Here is a 22,776-nt window from a genome sequence, read left to right on the forward strand (position 1 = left end):
GAGAGCTTCTTCCTGGTAAATGAGGACCAGCATTAAAACATTTTAAGTGACTTTCCAAAAGACGAAGTGCATTTTGGCCACGTAGAGAGCTTTGTGGGCAGGACTATTACACCCCACCGCATTGTTCTTGCGTCCACCATATCGCTCTGACGCCATCTTCCCAGGCCAGCGTGATCTCCTTCATACAGATACGAAATCTCCTTGTATCAGAAGAGAAGCACCCCTACTTCAGGGCACAGTGAGGTGTCCATGCTGTGTGTATTCTTGCTGGACTACAACAATGATGTGCAAGTTATTCTCAAGTTCGGCAGGCAGGGCGGGGGGGGGGGGGGGGGAGTCTTTTTTATTAAGCCAATTCAGAAAATAAACTTTTTCCCCCTTAAGTTCCAAACAGAGGCATTTATTCACAACCAGAACACATGATTTTATAATTTGCATTTAAACTTTGAGGACTTTAAAAAAATAATAAACCTCAGAAAGTCACACTGAAGGATACCTTATGGGTCACCTGAACATAAATGCCCTCTGCTGAAACCTGAGGTGTGCGTCTGCCTGCCAGACAGTTCAGTCTATCATCATTTTATAAATAACCCACTAAAATGCCATTTCTTTTCACTAGAAGTGCAGGATTTATAGCCTCAATAGATGAATTATCAATATTCTGCTTCTGAAAGATTACTCTCAAGATGTCTAGAGATAGAAAGTAGCAACACTTCATCCGCAAAGCAGCAAGCTGAGGGGGTTGCATATGTTTACATGCTGGGCTTCTGACTGTGCCCAGGATGGTCGTGTGGGAGAATGGGGGAGTGTGAGGTGGTGGGGCTAAGTCAGATGCACTCTTACGAGGTGTATACGTTTCATGTATACGTATTCCATGCTGTGTGCATGGCACATACCCAGAAGCTCCAGTCTGGTGGCAATCCCATTTGCAAAAGAAAAGGTTAAAAAATAAAATCCAGGGGCCACCCCAGTGGCGCAGTGGTTATGTTCGCACGTTCTGCTTCAGTGGCCCAGGGTTTGCCGGTTCCAATCCTGGGTGTGGATATGGCACTGCTTGGCAAGCCATGCTGTGGTAGGCATCCCACATATAAAGTAGAGGAAGATGGGCACGGATGTTAGCTCAGGGCCAGTCTTCCTCGGCAAAAAGAGGAGGATTGGCAGCAGATGTTAGCTCAGGGCTAATCTTCCTCAAAAAAAAAAAAAAAAAAACCATGTTTCAGTCCCACAATTATATTGGCTATTTGCTGGACTGTCTGAATCTAATCAAGATGCAGTATCCGTGGAAATGACACTGTCACTGGATAATGGCTTCCCACAGCTACTTAAATGCCATGTGTTGGTTTGCTTAGTAATGCCATTACTGTTTATCTTTTTTGGTGGTAATGATTATTTTTACTCTTGTGCAGCTCTTCTTATTGTATTCCCCATATTCAGAAGATAAATTACAACTGTGCATGACAGCTAACCACCTCTTTCAAACAATGGCAAACCTTGCCAGACCGAGAGGGCTTTGTAACTGAAAGGTGAATTTCAGCTCGCCCAAACCTGTTCCGTGATGTGTTCCAGAACTCCCACCCAGCCTAATTAAGCCTTGGCTAGGCCCCTGCCACCCCTCCAAAAATTGATTTTTTTAAAAACAGTTTAGAAGGCCCTGAGGGCTTTAGAGCTTACCTGAACAATGAAAGCTCCTCTGGTCTCAAAGCGGTGCAAACAGTCAATATAAAAGAAAAAAGGAAGGCTCTTTTAAGTGTATCCTGCTGATCTATAATCTCAGGAGCCCTAAGGAGGGTACTTCATCAAAACATCACCATTTTGATGATACATTGAAGAAGGAACAAGATGCACGAAGGGGGGAATTCAGAGAAAATTCAGAGAAAACGTTAAAATGGACTTAGTTGTAACAACCAGGCAAACCCAGGGAAGCGTGTTACTCTGCATGCAGCTCTGATCTTCGCCCTGGCTAGATGGCTGTGACGAATAGAAACACCGAACATGACGGTACGGTTTGCATTGCCAAGTACACAGCCTGTCAGGCTCTTAAAGAACCCATTTGCCTTTATATAGATATCTAAACTTCGCGAAAGTTTTTATGAGAAAAATGAGCTTTGGCTTTAGTGCACGTCTCAGCAGGACTTCGAAATGACAGGTTATAGGGACAGTCCCCGTGGGAAGCAGTGGAGTCAAATGACGACTAAGACTTGTCCCCTTTTGTGTATGATCATCTGAAAAGGAAGAGAAAAAATGAGAAGTTCTTGTGAATAGCTGGGAAACTCATTTCTTTACTTTGCAGCTTAGGGCTTGGTTCTGTTTTTTTTTTGTCGGAAGAGATAGGGAGAAATATTGATAAATATGCCTACCGCCCAGCGAATCTATGGACCAGCTGGGTGCCTCTGGGTAAATTCCTGAACCCTGACAAAGCAGGCCTGAGCCCCAGGAGGGCTGCGACGGTTTCGCAAGACACACACCTACGACCGCATTGCCAGCCGTGGTGCAGCCAAAGGCACAGTGCTGTCAGCGGCCTCGTTCATTATTGCCCAACTCCACACGCCCGAGAATGTTGTCTTTGAGTCATGAGCTGATAGAAACTTAGTATTTTTCACATGTCATTTTGATTTGGTGACTATTTAAATAATCTTGCGACATACCTTTGAAATCTTGAGCTTCTCAGCGTATAAAGCCAACCAGGCACATTGTCCATCACGATTTGAAGAAACAATTAGGCTTTTTTTAAACAGAAGGGTGGTATGGACATTTTATACATTCTTTAAAGTGCTTCTATACCTTTGAAGTTGGGTAAAAAGGAGTCTCATCCAGTCCAGTGTGCAGCTTGCTTTCCTTCCTCTAAGGATGTATAACTCACAGTCCTGAGGCTAAACCTCCTCCCTTTGATTTTGTCATCTTAAAGCTGGTTTCTGAAAGTGTTTTTAAGCTTCCTAGTCACTCTGAAGTCAGACAGCTGTGGAATAATTCATTCATTTTCATTCATCCAACCACCTCTCCATACTCTTGAATACCTGAATGATACTCTGCTGCTGCTGTAAGACCCTTGAATGACGTCGGGAATGAAGGAGTGTGTGTGTGTGTGTGTGTGTGTGTGTGTGTGTGTGTGTGTGTGTGAAGGATGGAAAAGGAATACAAAGGAATCAGGGTAGAGTCACTTATTTTCTTCCAGACATCTTCTGTTAGGTTTTCGAAAGCATTTACCTAGTCTTTAGGTAAGTTATATTTCTCCTGTTCTTTCTTTTTTTATTAAGCACTGTATTAAGCCTCTGGTTTTTCACTTATAGGTACTAAGCAAAAGATTTAAGTACTTCATTGTAAGCTGCTGTTTCACTGGCCCCATTACAAGTAGGAAAAAATTGTTCATTGAAAATAGAAACAGCTGGCTTCGCCATAGTCCTCTCGTAGTGTCATGTAATTAATACAGTGCTTTTATTTGAAGTGACTACTATGGCATATTGTAAGTGAATTCTTACAGTCTGGAATCGTAAAACACCAAAGGAAGTGGGGACAAGTTCCATTTCATGTCCTGTTCTCGTTGATGATCTCGAAGTACAGCAGAGAGGGTGGAGCCACTGGGAAAGCAGCAATCTCAGAGGAACAGGCCGAGAGTCTGTTCCCTTTATTAGAGAGACTGATGGCATAGATGGAAGGATCAGGGATGTGTCCTCCTGGAGGAAGGCACTGGTTCAATAGTTAGGGCTGCTGATGCTCAGAAGCCCAGGAATAACAACGGTCACTCCAAAACAGATTAAATTCAGTGGGAACACATGCAAAAGAATTACCTTGTATAACAAGAAAACTGGAGTGGAGGGGCCAGCCCGGTGGTGCAGCAGTTAAGTTTGTGCGTTCCGCTTCAGCAGCCCAGGATTTGCTGGTTCCAAACCCGGGGTTTGCCAGTTCGGATCCCGGGTGCAGACCTTAGCACTGCTTAGCAAGCCATGCTGTGGCAGGCATCCCACGTATAAGGTAGAGGAAGATGGGCATGGATGTTAGCTCAGGGTCAGTCTTCCTCAGCAAAAAGAGGAGGATTGGTGGCAGATGTTAGCTCAGGGCTAATCTTCTTCAAAAAAAAAACCCCAAGAAACAAAAATAATAATTAAATAAATAAAAGGTTGTAAAAAAAAAAAAGAAAGAAGGAAAACTGGAGTGAAACTGCAACATGAAGAAAGGATGGCAGGTACTGCCAGAGCGAGAGGGGAGCTGGCAATTCTGGGTCAGACAGACCCTGAGTCGGGGACAGTGTTGAACATGGGCTGGCCCTTGCTCTTCAGGGAAAAGAGACCACATAGCTCAGCAACCCGCGGCAAGTTACCTAATGGCTCTGTGCCTCAGTTTCGCCATCAGTAAAGTCAAAATATTACTTGTAAGTACTTTATAGAGTTGTGAGGATTAAATCAGATAATCCATAAGATTTTAGCAGAGTGCCTAACAAACTCTCAAAAACTGTTAGCTATTGTCACATTCTTTTCTCTGAATAGTAATTATTGTAAAATGGAAAACATATTCTAAAGTTTTAAATCAAGAGAAAAAAGGAGTGTCAAAAATACCTCCAAATATAGAACAGAGTGTTGGGAGGAGGCTGGGGGCGGGCTGTGGGGGCAGGCCCATGTGCACATGTGCAGGCTTGCCTGCCCAAAGAGAAAGCAAGAGAAAACCTAAACAGAAACTGTTTGAGCCGAAAATACCAAAGTGGGCTCCCAAGGGAGGTTATGGTGATCTGACCCTGGGCTGATCTTAAAAAATAGCCATCTGCCCTAGAAATCATTTTTAAACAGACACTTGCTCAAAGCAAAGAGCAGGACCAGGTGATCTTAAAAGGTTTCGTCCAATTCTAGATTCCCAAAAGGATTTTATATACAGTCAGAATTCTGTTTTGGCATAACACATCATCGCTGAAGGATGAAAACCTGTCAGCACTTACAGAACCCGTGCAGGCCGGCCCAGCGCCACCCGAGGAGGGGGAACCACTGGGCAGTGAGGGAGCGGCTGCGCGCCGGGCCCTGCCGTCCACCCGCCCGACTGTGAGTTCCGGCCTCGGGCTTGGTTAGCTGGCTGCAGTGCCCTCGCCTGTAAACTGGGGATGATAGGATCTGGCTAGTCAAGTTGTGAAGACTCAGTACCATGCTCTGCATGTAGTGAACACTCAGTAAATTAGACATCCATTTATTATAATCCCTTATTATCCACTTATTCCTCGTAAGAGTTCTTTGTGTTAAGTATAACCCCCTTTCTCAGATAAAGAAATCAAAACTCAAACTGAATTAGGCTTAAAGATAGTTAAACCAGGATTCAGACCCAGGTCTGTGAGTTTTGGAGCTGACTGTTCCAGGGGCTCCTGCAACATACTGAATGAACCAGGCCTGGGCTCTTGTGAATAATCGTGCCGTATGTTCCCCACTCAGGTCAACGCTTTGCGAGAGCTGCTCTTCACTCGCTGTGTCCCCAGCTCACCCATCGTGTTCTCTCCTGCCTGAAATCCCTCCTTCTTATGCCTAGTGATCCTGAAAACCCCGTACAGGGCTTGCCTCCTGCAGGAAGCCTTCCCTGCCTGCCTCGGGCTGGCGAGGTCCCTCTCCTCTGTCCCTCCATGGCTCCAGTGGGACTGTATGATGCTCATTTTAAGAGGCCTGGCAGAGTACCAGGAACATGGTGGGCATTCGATAAAGGTAGAAACGAAAAGCCTACTTATGTAAATTCTGGGCTTTTTAAAATCAGGTTAATTGTAATAAGACATTTTTCATAGTAAACAGTCAATGTAACTCTCCTAATTTAAAAAATGTTCTTGCCAAAGAGTCATGGGGAGGACTCATGAGGTTCCTAGAGGATTAGCAGGCCCTGAGTGGCCTGGAGCTGCCCCCAAGCAATCAGTGATCAGTTCTCCAAAATGCTGAGTCCTGGAGTTGTTGGTGCTCTCGCACTTTCTCTTATATCTTAAACTTATCTTTTACTTCTTCCCTACTTTCCTCAGTTCTGTGTATCATTTAAGAAAATGATGCTGCCTCAGGAAACAGGTACTGGAAACATTACTTCCTCATAAGTAGATATAATTTCTTTTTACTAAGAAGGTATTTTCTCTCTTCTCTAAATTACTCCTGTTCGTTTCTATAACAAGCTCTGAATTAATTTTTGTGTTCATGAAATATAGACAAAATCCCAACTGTGAAACATGAAGAACGATTCCTAGATTTTTTTTTTTTTGAGGAAGATTAGCCCTGAGCTAACTGCTGCCAATCCTCCTCTTTTTGCTGAGGAAGACCGGCCCTGAGCCAACACCCATGCCAATCTTCCTCTGCTTTATACATGGGACACCCACCACAGCATGGCGTGCCAAGCAGTGCCATGTCTGCACCCAGGATCCAAACCGACAAACCCGGGCCACCGAAGCAGAACGTGCGAACTCAACCGCTGTGCCACCGGGCCAGCCCCCCTAGAATTCTTTTTTAACAATTATGAAACTTTAAGCAAATTAAATGCTATTTATGATCGTTCAGACTTCAAAAACAATAAGTTGACTGTGGTTTCTTTCTTTCTTTTTCTTTTTTTTTTACATTATAATAATGTCCAGTGTAACATTTCCTTTTTAAATAAGAAAAAGTTTTTGCTATGGGCATTTAAAAGATGTACAAAAATAGAGAGAATACAATATTGAACGCCCACCTTTCAGAAAGTTTCAGATATCAACCTAGCATTTCTCTTCCCTTCCACCCACTTCTTTTCTTCCTCTCCCATCTCAGCAGAAGAGAGGAAAAGGTCCCCACTGGTGGCAGTGCTCCTTCCCATGTGTCTTTCCCTCCCTGCTGTTCTGAGTACAGGTTCCACCTGCAGTGACAGCTCTCCACACACACACACCTCTCGTTCATGCACACACACACCCACAAACACCCACACACTCACGATTGCACATGCACAAACGAATGTGTGCACCTGCACCCAGTGCTCTACCCCATCTGCCATCTTTCTTAGGTTTCAGATATAAGGAGAGAAACTTGGTCAGGAAACTACTAATGTGGATTAGTAGCCATAAAAAAGTATGAAGCTGCTAGTGCTTCCGAAAACAAAATTATTCAATAGAAAAATACTCTTTAAATCTGATTTTTAAAAAAGTAATATCCTCTTGATTAGTGGATTCATGGCAGATTGTTTTTCTATTTTCCTGCTTCTTTGTCCTCTATGCTTTTCCAATTTTTAACAATGAATAGGCATCACTTTTATAATTTAAAAATATCCCTTGGGGCCGGCCTGGTGGCGCAGCGGTTAAGTTCGCACGTTCCGCTTCTTGGCGGCCCGGGGTTCGCTGGTTCGGATCCCGGGTGCGGACATGGCACTGCTTGGCAGCCATGCTGTGGTAGGCGTCCCACGTATAAACTAGAGGAAGATGGGCACGGATGTTAGCTCAGAGCCAGGCTTCCTCAGCAAAAAGAGGAGGACTGGCAGTAGTTAGCTGAGGGCTAATCTTCCTCCAAAAAAAAACAAAAAACAAAAAACAAAAAACAAAATCCCCAAAAAGTAGTGCTAAAGAGGTAATTTGGAAGTTGCCTCTGAATCTCTTAGCCAGCGAAATAAAGCTGGACCAGAAACTAAATTGAATCTTTTCCTCATGTCCAAACCCTATTTTCCATGGCTTGAAAGCCCAGAGGTGGAAAAAAAGGGGCATTTCTTGGCACAGGAGAGCTAAGTGGGTGAAAAGTCACAACAAGCTGTGTCCTGCCCTTTTCTCACCATCTTTATCCCTCCATCTGTCTTTGGAACTTTGTTCTCAGCCCCACCTCTGGGCAGGGGCTCCTCCACCCTCCCTGGGCAAGTCCACCCTAAGGCTCCACAGAGGAGCCCTCCTCCCACCGCCTGCCTCCCAGTGTAATTACCAAGTGTGGCCCGGCTCTGGGGAGTTGAAAGGATTAAGCCACTTGCCTCCGGTAAAGTGGGGTCTGGTCTGGTGTCGTGTTACATGCCCTGGTGGCTGATGGGCTTGGCGTTCACCAGGCGTTGGAAGGAGGATTGGGTGTGGGAAACCCCTCCAAGCTAAACTTCCTAAACTATAGGAAAACCTCACAGGGGTTTGTCAGGATTCGGTGTAGGGACACAGCTAACATGGGACACAAGAGCTGCAAGGTCAGTGGAACTGGAACCTCCTGTGTATCCCTCTCTCCAGAAGTTTTCGTTGTCCTAAGGATCCTCACTTTCCCATTCCTTATTATGCCCCTTCACGGGTATGCCAACAGTTTGAGAGTAACCTCTGAAGTCTTGGGGTGTTTTGGTCCCATTCAGTTCCCTTCAGTGTAGGGTATCTTCTCCGTATCCCCAGCTCTCAACTACACCAAGCCCCTGAGCCTCAACTTTTTGTATCCCAGCTAGGAATTAAGTTAGTTTCCCTACCAAGTGGATAATAACCAAACTTGGGATAACATGCAACATTAGCAAACTCGACTGAACTATAACAATTGTGCATTTCTCAAGGGAAGTTGTTCAGTTATCTTCTTCTTCTTTGTTGTTTTGTTTTTGTGTGTGGTGTTTTTTTTAATTATAAATAAAAAGGCATTATATTTAGTGGTCAAGAACACAGGCTTTAGAATCAGACCTAGGTTGGAAGCTAAGGCAAGTGACAGGCATTCTGGGCTTCCGTTTCCTCGTCTGTGAAATGGGAATGATGTGGTCATCTCATAGGATCGCTGTAAGAATGAAGTGAGATAAAGTCTGTAAGACAGCCAGCTCACTCTTTGGCACATAATGCTATTCAATAGATAGTAACAAGCATTAGATCAGTTGTCCTCCATGGGCTTGAATGTGACCGTCCTCTGCCCATCTCCCCAGGGGCAGCATGGCAGGTTTAGAGCCAGCTTTGTGTCTAGCCAGCTGTGCATTCTTGAGCATTACATATTTGGAACTCTTTTTCTCCATTTGTAAACTGGGAGGTAGAATTAGGTTGTCCTGGACACCCTTCATTTCTAAAAGTGTGGTTGGCAATTTAAGAAAAAGTGCTATGACAGTTCAAAGTGACAGAATGACTCACTGAAAGCATTTCAAGTCGATGACGTTGACTTGCTCCTGCTTAGTCTCTCTGCTCATCCTCCTTTGCCCTGGTTCTCAACTCAGCCCATTCATTAGACTTACTTGGGAGCTTTTTAAGAAATGCAGATGCCTGGGCCCGAACCTCAACCAAGAATTACGTCAGAATATCTGGCGGTGGGCATCAGTATTTCTTAAAAGCTCCCCAGGTGACTTCATTCAACCCAGGGTTAAGAACCACTGCGGGGCCGGCTCCGTGGCCAAGTGGTTAAGTTTGCGCGCTCCGCTGCGGTGGCCCGGGGTTCGGATCCTGGGCACGGACATGGCACCGCTCGTCAGGCCACGTTGAGGCGGCATCCCACCTCCCACAACTAGAAGGACATGCAACTAAAATATACAACTGTGTACAGGGGTACAGGGGAGTTGGGGGAGATAAAGCAGAAAAAAAAAAAAAGAACCACTGCTCTGTGCAAATGACACAGTGAAAAGCAAGGCAGAGGAGATGGGATTTGGATAAGCCACAGGCTGCTGTGAGATGTGATTTCAGATATGATATTTCGATTCTCACTTCTAAATTTGCTCTTTTCCTTCACATTGCCGAGAGCATAGCCTTGTATCAGTCCCCATCGCTCTTGAAACCAAATCCAAACTCCTTGACCTGGCTTATTATACAGCTCTTCGAGATCTGACTTCTCCTGCCCCAGCCTCATTTTTCAGTCGGCCTGGCTCTATGCCCCAGTGGAGGGTAATCACATGTCAGGTTTTTTCCAGCTTCAAGCTTATCTTCCCTACCCCTCGCCTTTCTTACCTAACCTTACCTCCCGCCCCTGTACTTGGCCGACTTCTGCTTGTCCTTCAGGTCTCCAGTGAACTTTTTCTTCCCTGCCTCCTCAAAGTGAGTTGGGTGCACTTCCTGTGTACGCCGTAGCCCACTCGACACACCCAGTGACACACTCCATCACGCTGCACTTGATCTGCATTCCCAGCCCCACAGACTGTTAAATTCCACGAAAGCAACGAGTGGGGCTTATTCACCACTGCATCCCCTATATTTCACATGGTTAGGCTCAGTGAATATTGGTGGAAAGAATGAATGAATAACTGAATGACTACACAATAACAAAGAGAAATTCTTAAGGAATGAAGTCACGGTAAATTAGAGAAACCAGGTCCCATAAATGAATGAATACACAAGAAAAAATAAATTCGTAATGACTGACTCACACTCAACCAGTTTAAATCAGGTCCTACCCCTGTAGACCAATGAAATAGACGTTTCATTGAAGGCCATTCTTTTTTTTTTTTTAAAGATTTTATTTTTTCCTTTTTCTCCCCAAAGCCCCCCAGGACATAGTTGTATATTTTTTTGTTGTTGTGGGTCCTTCTAGTTGTGGTATGTGGGATCCCGCCTCAGCATGGCCTGATGAGCAGTGCCATGTCTGCGCCCAGGATCCGAACCGGGAAACCCTGGGCCGCCGCAGCCGAGTGTGCCAACTTAACCACTTGGCCACGTGGCCAGCCCCCGAAGACATTCTTTAATGCCAGGGCAAGGGAGACCCGTGGTGGAGAACCACATTTGCTTTCCACCAACGGAGCTTAATTTCCTCCCAGACTTGGTCCTGCATTATTTGCTCCATAAACAAGTGTAATCAACAGAATGTTAATATTAAAAAGCAAGAAAGAGGAATATATTTCAGTATCTGTTAATGGATATTTTCAGTAAACTTTTATAATCCTACTATGTAATGAAAATATTTATAGATAAAATGATATGATGTTTGGGATTTACTTTAAAAATCCCAGTGCGGGAGAGGGCGACCTGGAGATAGAGGTGAAGCGAATCAGACAAGAGCTGATAGCTTTGAGGCTGGACGGACACATGGGGGTTCATTATATTATTTTCTCTGCTTTTACATGTTTTAAATTGTCCAAAGTAAAATGTTCAAAAGCAAATGTATTGAAAAAAACTGTGGAAGGAAGCTTTTCTCAGCTTTGCCACTTGGTTCAATGAATGTTTAAAAAAAAAAAAAAAGAGAGAGAGAGCCATACATCATCCAGAACAACCAGCTTGGTCTTGGTCAGTTGGAAAACAGGAATGTTCTCCAAGGTTAGTAAACTGTAATCAGTTCCACGTAGTTTTCAGGCACCAGAGTTTACAAATCCCTGCAGTTTGATTTGTAACTCCATTCATATGTCCACAAGAAATACAGCCCGTGTCCACGTTCCTTTACTTGCTTAGCCAAACAATGCTTTTCCACAGCACGTTCAGGCCGATCTCAGAACCGACCCGGGGACGCCATTTTACGATCTTCAGGACCACCCTGTCCTGCCCCATTGTTTTCACAACTCAAAACGTTCCTCCTTTTAGAGCTAGCAAAACTCAGCAGCACTGTGCTTCCTTTTGTCGCTCCTAACGTTGCCTCAGAAAGGGGATTCTTTCCTCTTGGAAAGGCCTTTCCCCTCAGGAATGTGCCTCGACTTGGCCCAGGGCTCTCCCTTCCCAAGCCTTCCCTCTTCTCTTCACAGACCTTTCCCTCCATTCCGGGGGGCCTCACAGCTTCCTCCGCCCTGAGCAGGAGGCCAGGAAGGTGTCCCCACCATCCCAGGCCCTTGCTCTGCCCTCCTGGGCCGCCAAGCACAGCCTCCCGGGCCTGGCGCCACCTTGGGGCACAAGGTGTGGGCCGCCGCAGGTTCCGAACCTCGCTGCTCAGCCTACGGGCCGGGCCGGCTGGCTGGCGTTCCTGATCTGCCCCATGGAGTCTGGTCCTTCCTCCTCAGCTTCTCGCGCCCTTTTGTCTTGAATGATCCCGCCTGGAGACTCCACTTCTCCCACTGCCCAGAGGCCGCTGCCACCTCTCCTGCCTGCACTGAGCATCCTTTCCAATTGCCCTCCTGCTCCTTCTTTGGCGTCTTTTCCTGTTTCGCCTAAGTTGGAGGTGAGGGTGCTTCTGAATGCAACAGTGCCCAATTTCCTGCAGCTGCTGGAAGTGTTTTCTTATTGTTCTTTTTGTTTTCTAATCCTAAAAACCATTTTTTAAATATTTCTTAGATTTTTTTATGCTTTTTTTTGTTTGTTTTTAAGATTGACATCTGGTTTAACATCTGTTGCCAATTGTTTTTCCTCCTCCCCCCCACCCCCCACCAAGCTCCCCAGTACATAGTTGTATATTCTGGTTGTGAGTGCCTCTGGTTGTGCTGTGTGGGACACCACCTCAGCATGGCCTCATGAGCCACACCATGTCAGGCGCCCAGGATCTGAGCAGGGAAAACCTGGGCCGCCAAAGCAGAGCCTGTGGTCTTAACCATTTGGCCACTGGCTGGCCCCCTAAAAACCTTTAAAATGACCCTCTTTCCTCTCTTGGAAAGGGCTACAACAATACCGTTCTGCGAAGATTGGTCCTCTTACTCCTTAAGTCCTGTTTCTTAGTGTCTGCATTCTTTTACGAGCTGCTTTCATAGAAATTTTTATTTGCTAGTTTGAGGTATCTTCCATTGCTGTGTTCTTTTTGAGCATGCCATGACCCCATTTGATTTTCTCATCAACGCTGAGAAAAACTTAGGGCAATTTTATAAAAGAAATGGAGACAATTTTATAAAAGACATGGAGAGCAGAGAAGTCAGTTCACCCAGATTACAGCTCATAACTGGTCAGGCCTCATTCCCGCCCCATCAGTCACTCTTACTCATTCACTCAGTAAAGATTTATTAATCACCCATTCTCTGCCTGCAGTTGTCCAAGTCCAGATTTTGAAAATGAGCCCTTAAGAATAAAAAGCATAGGATTTGTTTAAGAACAAAATATTTACTTTTTACCTCTTCACTAAAGTGACTTGCAATCACTGATACTAATTTATTTCAGGCCACAAAAATTATCAGTATACACTCTTGGATTTTATTGTAAAGCTCTTGCTGAACAAATATAAGATAGAAATAAAAACTCAACACCAAAAGCTTTCATTCCAGAGTAGTAATTCTTTTCATTCCAATCATTGTAGGAGGCCCCTTTAAGATCAAACAGACTGGGCCCCAATCCCCCAATGCTACTTAACTAGTTGAGCAAGTTACTCATCATTTTGAGCCTATTTCTTCATCTTGAAAAGGAGGATAATGGATTAGTTACAGACACAAAGTTCTTAGGATAGTGCAGAGTATCTGGAAAGCACAGAATAAATATAACTCCCTTTCCTTCCCCTGTCAACTGTAAATTTATCATGTGTTTAACAGTGAAGAGTAAAATGTTTTAATAATAGACAAACAAGTCTCATTCTTTAGCATGCTGCACCAGGCTGTCCTGGAAGCACTATAAATAAGTGACTAAGTGTATTTTAGTTTCACTGCCACATCTTTATATGAATTATTGTTTGACTGATGTGTTAATGAGAAATGAATGACAAGGTAGCGGGCAGTGAAAGAATCCTTGAATGGTTGTAATCCACACTCTGGATAATCACCCTCAATTCATGGAAAGTTGGATGGAAACATTAGCTGAGAAAAATACATTGTTTTAGAAATATGACCTGACTGTAATTGGTTGCTTTCTTCTTTGTGCTACATACCTTCAGGTAGGACAAGTTTTCTAATTATCTTTAAAAGATTTTTATTGAAATAGAAATTCACACACCTTTCTTTTTTTGGAAGAGAGAGGAGTAGCTTTCCTATTTGTCTGTGTATTGTATTTTAAGAAGGGTGGAATTATTGATTTACCATTCCATCTGTCCCATTTCAACATAAGATTAAAAATGTATGATTTCAAAATCATCTTCAAAGCAATAAAATGATGTTCCATATCAGAGATAGACTTGTTCTGCAAAAGCTTTTCACTAAAAAATGGAGTCATTTGCCTGCCTACAGTGTTAATGAAAAGTAAAATGCACCTTTTGGTAAAGGAAGTGATTTCTAGTGTTTAAATTCTACTTTCTGATATCGGATATTTGTTTGTTATTGGCCAGACCTCTGCTTGTGCATAGTATGGATGTGACCACTTTCTGTGAACTGAATATATACTGAAGTCTGCAGGTTCAGTGTTTCTTAAAGGGATAAAGGATAATGGATTGAAAATGCTTTAACTGTAGCACACTGTTCAAATGTTGACTCTGTAAATGGGAAAAACATACTATGGATCCCTATTTTTAAAAATTACGCATAGCCCCTTATGTTCCAGAACTAGGTCATATTTTTTGGGTGGTCAAATATTTATAATAATATAATATTATACTAATATAATAATATAATTCCTGACTGTTACAGATGATTTTTGCTGAGACCTAAGAAACTAGACTGCGTAATGTTAATGGAAGACATGTTCTCTTGGACCAGTGATATTTTCAATTATTCTTTTTTGTGATTAAATATAGATGTTAGCATGTAGGCATAGCTTTATTTTTAGAAAGTTTGGGACTCACAGGTAGGGGAAAGCTCAGAAAACAGATTTCTTAAAAACAAAATTGCTTTTTTCATAGAATCTGTTTAAAAGATACTTTGGAGCAATAATATATATATATATTTTTAAGCAGCAGAGAAGGTTGTTTTAAGTAACACAGAAGGAAAGACAAGCTCTTCCATCCCAGTGACAGCACTTAGCCATAACCACCATGTCAGGGACATTTTCTTTACAGGTAAAGGACAGTGAATAAAAGAATTTACTTGAGAAAGTCTGAGACTATTTTGAATTGTTCGCTCCTGAGATCCTTATCAAGCAGGGGCCAGTACTTCTCAGAGAACCCTAACTACTTAACGAGTGATTTTCCTGACTGCCATCTTTGAAAATGCTAGCTTTGACAGTGACACAAAAAGTAGCTCTTAGTCTAAGTGGCTGAACAATTGATTCTAATTGTCTTCACTGTTTCCTCTTTTCTATCACAGAATCGGAAGACTTTTTGATGGTACAGAGCCCATTGTTTTGGACAGTCTCAAACAGCACTATTTCATTGACAGAGATGGACAGATGTTCAGATATATCTTGAATTTTCTACGAACATCAAAACTCCTCATTCCCGATGATTTCAAGGTGAGGGATTCATATTAAATTACCAATAGCATAAATATGTGATTTGTTTTGATGTGCTCCAAAAAATATTTCTAGTTCTACATTTTTAACATATACCAACTCTGATGGCATCAGAGGTCTCTGACAGACGCAGACATACTGTCTTCATGAAATAGAGTATATGGTCGTTAAAGTTTTACATGACCAAAAGAAGACTGCTTTTTACTTAAAGAATTGAATTACAATTCATTTTAACACATTGAAAATAAGTTGGTAAAATTCAAAACTTAGTTCTGAGAGTCTTAGTGAGGTAGAGAATAAGAGAAAACATCCATAGCTTAATAAAGACTTTCTCTCCCAGAAATTGAAAGCATGCATTCCACTTACATTATATGAAATTTTAGAATTGTTCCCTTTTAAAGTTAGTAATAAGTGTTATGGTTAGTCCCACCTTGTGCTGGCAACTGTAGGCACTGGAATTAGATCAGAACAAATAGAAAGTGTTAATATTAGAAGGGAATGTACAAAAATGTAATCTTTGCAGCCATTAATACTTCTCTAAATAGAAGATTCTGAAGAGTCAGCTAAATACTATTAGAACTAATAAAGAACTTATTAAAGCATCTAAATTCAGGATCAATACATTACAATCAATAGCTTTCCTGGCAAGAGCTAATCATAAGATATAATGGAAAAATATACCACTCACAATAACAACAAAAGCTATAACACCTAAGAATAAACCTATCAAGAAATATGCAAAGCCTGATTGAGAAAACAGCAAATCTCTACATACAAGGATAAAAGAAGAGTTGACTAAATGAAGAGATATTCTGTGTTCCTGGATGGGAAGACTCGAGATTGTTAAGCTGTCAGCTATGCCCAAATTACTTAATACATTCAATACAAACCCATTTAAGTCACAGATTTTTAAAAAATGAAAATTGACCCATTTATGAATCTTGTTTAGAATGTAAAAATGCTTAAGAATAGCTGAAAATATGGCTGGCCTGGTTGCCTAGTGGTTAAGTTTTGAGTGCTCCACTTCAGCAGCCCAGATTTGCAGGTTCAGATCCCAAGCATGGACTTATACCACTTGTCAAGCCATGCTGTGGTAGTGACCCACAGGTAAAATAGAGGAAGATTGGCACTGATTTTGGCTCAGGGCCAGTCTTCCTCAAGCAAAAAGAGGAAGGTTGGCAGCTGATATTAGCTTACGGCCAATCCTCCTCACCAAAAAAAAAAAAAAAAAAAAAACACTAAAAAGATTTTTGGTGGTGATAGTAGTAGTGGGCAATGGTGGATGTGTCCTACCAGACATCAAAACATCCCATAGAGCTATAGTGATTAGAAAGTGTGATCCTGAGGGGGCTAAAATAGACAAATAGATCAATGGAGTAGAACAAGGTCTGAAGAGAGAGGGAGGGGTGTGTGTATAGGAATTTGATATATTATAAAGGCAGTATTTTGAATCAGTAGGAAAAGAATAATCAGGAATTGGCACTGAGAAAATTAGCACCAAGACATTTGGAAAAAGGTAAAACCAGAACCCTATCTCATATCATAAGTTCACAAAGATTCCAGAAATAAACACAAAAGTTAAAGCTATAAAAGTATTAGAAAAAATATAAAAGAATTTCTAAAAGTGTAATTTTGAGGCAGAGAGGGCCTACTAAGCAAGACTTAATCACCAGTAGATCTCCTTTAAAACAAAAATTGAATTAAAGACACTATATACAATAACGGATGTGTCAGAAGAGATACTTGCAACAGAAGATGAATATCCATCATAACACAGCTCCCAAAAAGCTGTAAGAAACATCCAAACAACCCACTGGGAAACATTTTTAGATATAAACAAAAATTTCTCAAAGAAAAAAATAGAAATTGCCAATAAACATTTGAAAAGATATTTGATCTCTCTAGTATCAGAGAAACAAAACTTAACTGAGATACCCTCTTTATCCATCAGATTGGCAAAAATTTAAAAATTGATAATATATAGTGTTGGGAAATATACAGTGTGGTTGGGAATGAAAATTATTAAACATTTTTGGAGGGCCATTCAGCAGTCCTTTTTAAATTTTCAAAATACATATTCTTTGATCTAGCAATTCCATGTCTATTAATTTATCTTCTAGAAATATTCACATAAATGTGCAAAGATATGTACATAGGATGTTTACTGTAGTCATATTTGAAATAGCAAAAACTGGACACAGCTAAAAAATGTCCAGTAATGGCACATGGTTGCAAATATTCTAGGCTATCTGCACTGGAAGAGTTTAAAAGAATGTGGTAGATCTGTGTCTGTTGATGGAGGAGATCACCAAGATTTTATTGTTCAGTGAAAATATTACATTGCAGAATATGTATAGTATGTTCCTATTTATGTAAAAACTTGTGTGTGTGTGATTAAATACATAGAAAAGGATCTAGAAGAACAGATCCCAAATTAATAGGGGTCAGGGTGCCTCTCATCCAGCCTCTCCTTCAGGATTTTGAAGCTGGGGCACATGCCAAGGATGACTAGCCAAAGGGAAAACAGAGTATGGAAAGGGTCATATTATGTACGCATTTATCTTATATGAAAACAACTCTATCCATCTGGCAAGAAAATAGAGAGAGAAACTGCAGCTAGCACGTGCAGTTCCCTGCGCCCTGGAATGAGCCTGAGGAGGATCCCAGCCTCACTGCTCCCCAGCCCATGGCAGCTCCCAGGGCCCTCTGAGTGTGCCTCTTATGGTGCTGGGCGTAAGTCCAGGGTTTCAAGATGTGTGGGGCTGGTTTGTGCAACACGGCTCCTGAGTGAAAGTCAGCTACCTCATCAGTGATGATGTCTCTCAGCTCAGGAAGGAAAACGGGTTGGGAATCTTTCTAATGTGGCACCTTCCTACAGGGTTTTCAAGGATACTTTTCAATGTTGTATTTTCTTTCCATGCCACTTTCAAACCTCCTTCCTGCCTTCCCCTCTCGCCACTTCCTTCCCTGGCCAGCGTCTTATGCTGGACTCTCAGATAGTAGCTGGATTAGAGATGCCCCGTAGGCCTGAGGCCGAAGAGGAGTCTCCTGCCTCCAGCCCTCAGTCTCAACCTGGGATGCACCTGCTTAGACACGACTGCAGAGAGAGCTGGCTGCGTTTAGACAGCAGGCCCCAGGGCTGCTGGGACCACCGCTGACAGCCAAGGACAGCAGGCCCACTTCACACACTAGCTGCAGGCAGAACAGTGAGCTCAGAAGACAGTCAGGACTGCTTCTAGGGGGCAGGCCCTGGCCCCCACGGAGCTGGGAAATGGGGCTGAGTCCTGCACTAGGCACGGGAAGTGAAAGGAGTCGGGAGAGGCCAGAGGGCCTGCTGTCCGTGGGCACGGACCCCAGCAGTGCCCCCAGCCCTAATTACACCTGGTGCTGCGGATGTCGGGTGTTGCCCAGTTGGCTCTGGCCTTCCTCCCGTGTGGGAGAGCAAGTAAGGGAGTAGAGAGAAGGGCTGAAAGTGTGATATGGCGAGGTGGGTGAACGTTTTCTTAGTCTCTCATATTTTCCTGGAAGGAAGGCAGCAGAAGGAAGGGGAGGGGGGTGAAGGAGGGAAATTTCACTTTTAGTTCTACATTAAGATGATTGCATTTCCAAAGGCCCACTCCGAATCTCCACCTGGATAGTCCTTGGCTCCTTAAACTTAAGCTGCCCAACATAAGCAGGCCATGCCCACCTCCCCCCGCCCTCCCCCACCACCATGAAACCTGCTCCTCTTCCTTTGTGTCCTATCGCAGTAAAAGATGCCAGAATCTGCCTGCTCGCTCCACACAGGAAGCTGAGAGCCATTCTGCGCTTCTTCCTCTCTGCCCCCAATGTGGGATCCTCAGGGAATCTCTCCATCAGACCTCCCGGATGCTTCTCGAATCAGTCCACTCCTCTCATCCCCCCTTCCTAGTCCAGGCCCAGCAGCTCTCTGGAAGACCTGGAGTCGTCCCCTCTCCCACCCTTACCCCCCTCAACCACTCTCCACGTTGAAACCAGGAGACACTTTTTTTCACTAAACTTTTAACCTGAAGATCATTGTGGCTTCCCATGCACTTGCAAGAAATAACAGAGAGATCCTACGTTACTAGTTCCCCCAATAACCACATCTTACAAAATTATCGTATAACATCACAACTGGGCTGTAGACGTTGATACAGTCAAGGTACAGGACATTTGCGCCATCACAAAGATCCCTCCTGTTGCCCTTTTATAGCCTCACACCCTCTCCCCTTCCTCCATCTCCCACCCATCCCTGACCAAAGGACACTTCAGAAAGGACAGTGTATGATGACTTGCTCCTGCTTAAAACTCTGCAGAGGCTTCCCCTTCATTGTTCCTGGAGCAAAGCAGCACATCCTTGTCAGAGCCCACGAGGCCCAGAAGGCTCTGGCCCCTGCCCACCTCACCCGACTCTCATCCTACACTTATGCCCTACAAGACTTCTGTTAGCTCCTCAAACACGCCGTCTTTCTGCCCCCATCAGAACAAACCGTTCTGTCTGCCTGATGCTCTTTCCCTGGCCTTTGTTTGTCACTCAGGGCTCATGGTATAGATCACTAAGCTGTCCCATGCCTGGGCTAGCTTAGGTTTTCCTCTGCCTCCTGATTCTCCGTGGTCACACACTGTACATTTGTAATTATTTATCTATATTGTTTAGCACCGTATACCCAGCTGTAAGTTATGAATGGTTTTAGCTACAGGCGTCGGAATGGCTGATCACCAGTGCCTTAAACTAATGGAGATTTGTTTTTCTCACATAAGATGTCAGAGGTCCATGGTTGTTGGCAGTGGTATCTGCTCAGTGATGTTATCAAGGACCAGAATTCTCTGTCTTTTTTGTTTGCCAACCTCAGTGTTGACGTTTTGGCCTCATGCTTGGTTACCTCAAAGTCATAAGGTGACTGCCACAACTCCAGGCATCACATCCTCATTCAAGGCAGGGAAAAGGGGCAAAGGCTTTTAACTCAAAAGACTTTATCCTTGTCAAAAGATCCCCACTAGCCTTCCCCTTCATAGCTCGTTGGCCAGAACTGAGCTTCCTGTAGCTCAAAGGAGGCTGAGCAGGTGATTTATTCCCTTTAGCCCTTATAGTGAGAGAAATGGGCAAGGGATGAGGGGTTGGGAATAGCTGTTGGGGAAGCTAGCCAACAGGGTCTGTCACAGGAGCTCAGCACTGCCACTCAGGAAGCATGTAAGTATTTGTGGCGAGAGCGAATGAATGCACAGATGGGTAAATAAATGAATGAGTGAGTCTCACATTCAAACCAGATTCTTGTTCATACCTGGTCACCTACTTTCTTATACTTGAACCCTAGATATTTTGCACATTTATCTTGACTTTCTAACTACTTTGTAAGAGTCTCACAGGCAGGGACATTTTTATGTTTTTCTAAAGGACATTGTGTGCTGGACACATAACAGTTGCTTAGTATTAATTTAAGCACAGGAGAAAAAGGTCAAAAGAGTCATTAGGAGGCTTGTAGGCCCTGCACCTTTATTTAAAATGATATAGGACTTATAGGACTTATATTAAATGGAAAATATAAAACATGTATGTGTGCAACACCATTGTCCTAAACTACTTATCAGGGTAATATATTTAATTTATAATTCTCATGATTAAAAGAGAAGCAGACTCCAGGGAATCCAAAACAGTTTATGGGGAATTATGGTTAGAAAACGATAATAGCTATTTGTTTTTAGTTGCAGTCCATTCCAGAAATGGAGCTGGATATTTGAAACACATTTAAATGTGGCAGGCATCATTTTTCCTCCAAGAACATTCAGGTTAGATGCTGGGAGGGAAAGTACATGGGAGTTAAGCTGTGGCCAATTCCCAAGGACAGTCCCTTAAGGACACACCCAGTCACCCCTTGGCTAGGATTGGGCTGGTGGCTTCCCTGCCCCTTTCAAGCTCCCTGAGGATTCCAGAGCCCCGAAGGACCTGCCGCTATTCAGTGCCAAGCGCAGAACACGCCCTTTCACTGGCTCAGGGTTTAGCTGTGGCCCGTGCTTGGGGGAAAAAGACAAAAAACATGTCAAATAAAACTCACGTATCCCAGGGCCCTGAAATCTTTCCCACGGAGGCTCTGGGTGCCCGGCTGTAAATTACAGGGTGTTCTGGAACACGGAGCAGGGGCAGAAGGCAAATGGAAACTGAGGTGGCCATTCAGCCCTTGTGGCTGAGCATGGAATTGCACCACCAGCAGCCGTCGGTTTCTGGGAATCCCAGATACAGGGGCACCTATGAGCTCTCAGCCTGCCCATCCCTGAACTGTATAATAGGTGCTTTCTTCCTTGTCAGAGTTCATTTCCTGACCCTGGAAAAGGGACACAGCATCTGGCGGGTGGAGAGAATCTCTCTTTCCGGGTTTGCTAGGGAGAGTGTTCCTTGATTCCCTGCTTCCGTCTCCAGCTATTTAATGCTGGGTTGAGCAAATGCATGAAATCTTGAAATCACAACATCCTACGCCCCCTAAAATCTCATTCTGCAAATGTGCTGTCTGAGCTAGATACCCATTTAACAATTTAGATAATTTCATCTTGCAGAACACCATTTAAGTGGCAGCTGCTTGTGTCCCTCTCCCGCTGAAAGCGGTTGGAATCTGTTCTCTGGAAAAATGATTGCAGAACTTCTCTGCAGTGTTTTATTATGGATATGACTGTTTCTCCCTCTTCCTTTAATTTCCCCCTTCCCCCGAATTATACTGATTTGTTCGTTGCTGCTTTATTTTATGCTTATGCATATGTGTATATGTGCACACATCCTGTTGTACTCCCCAGCACACCAGGGGTCCAGAGCCTTGGTTCCATTTTTGACAGGGAACCACAAAATTCTCTCTCTCTAGCCTTTTATTTTGAACACCTTTGGTAGGTGACCCTGATGTTGCTAACATCTTTTGTGGTCTCTGGATGAATTTCCACCCTTCCTAGATATAGAAAAATTTGCTGGCAGACAGCCCCCAACTTACCTATCTCTGGCTTAGGTTGAAAAATCTATTAGTTATTTTTAATAAGCTTTTAATATTATAGAAGAAGTATATATACACTGTAGAAAATCTGAAGATATGGACAAGCAAAAAAGAAGTTTAAACAGCATATTCCCACCACTTAGAGATAACCAGTGTTAAAACCTTTGTGCACAGCCTTCTGGATGTTTTTCTATGCTTATTTCAGATAATAATCTCTACCTTTTCATTTTTTTTCTCCCCAAAGCCCCAGTATATAGTTGTCTATCCTAGTTGTAGGTCATTCTAGTTCTTCTATGTGGGAGGCTGCCACAGCATGGCTTGGTAAGCGGTGTGTAGGTCCACGCCCAGGCTCCAAACTGGCGAACATCAGGCCACCAAAGCGGAGCACACGAACTTAACCATTCGGCCACAGGGCCAGCCCCTCTACCTTTTCATTTTAGTAAAATTGTATTTCCTCTAAAACCACAACTATATTTACATTTCCCTGGTTGACCCTAAAATGTCCTTTAGGGTTGGTTTTTCCAAGATGGTCTCTGATCCAAGACCACATATTGAATCCAGTTATGTCCCTTCCCTTTATTATGAGCCATAGTCCCTTTTCATATGATCTTGACTTGCTGAAGAGACCGGGCAGTTGCCCTACAGAACATCCCACCATCTGGATTTGCCTGGTTGCCTTGTCATATGTAGTTTAGCTCCGTACCCTATCCTCTAATTTCCTGTAAACTGCAAGTTATGTCTAAAGGCTTGATGGGTTTAAGTTAAAAGTTTTGGCAAGAATACATGTCAAGT

At 43.4% G+C, this 22,776-nt stretch overlaps 1 protein-coding gene across 1 annotated transcript in view; it reads left to right on the plus strand.

Annotated features, from left to right (window-relative positions):
• Window positions 1-22,776, plus strand: part of KCTD1 (potassium channel tetramerization domain containing 1) — a 91,957-nt gene that overhangs the window by 55,914 nt on the left and 13,267 nt on the right. Inside the window, exon 3 of the mRNA XM_046671246.1 lies at window positions 14,869-15,013. Within this exon, the coding sequence (XP_046527202.1) occupies window positions 14,869-15,013 (145 nt within the window). The remainder of the gene's footprint in view (window positions 1-14,868; window positions 15,014-22,776) is intronic.

This window comes from Equus quagga, chromosome 9 (assembly GCF_021613505.1).
Source record: "Equus quagga isolate Etosha38 chromosome 9, UCLA_HA_Equagga_1.0, whole genome shotgun sequence".
NCBI lineage: Eukaryota > Metazoa > Chordata > Mammalia > Perissodactyla > Equidae > Equus > Equus quagga.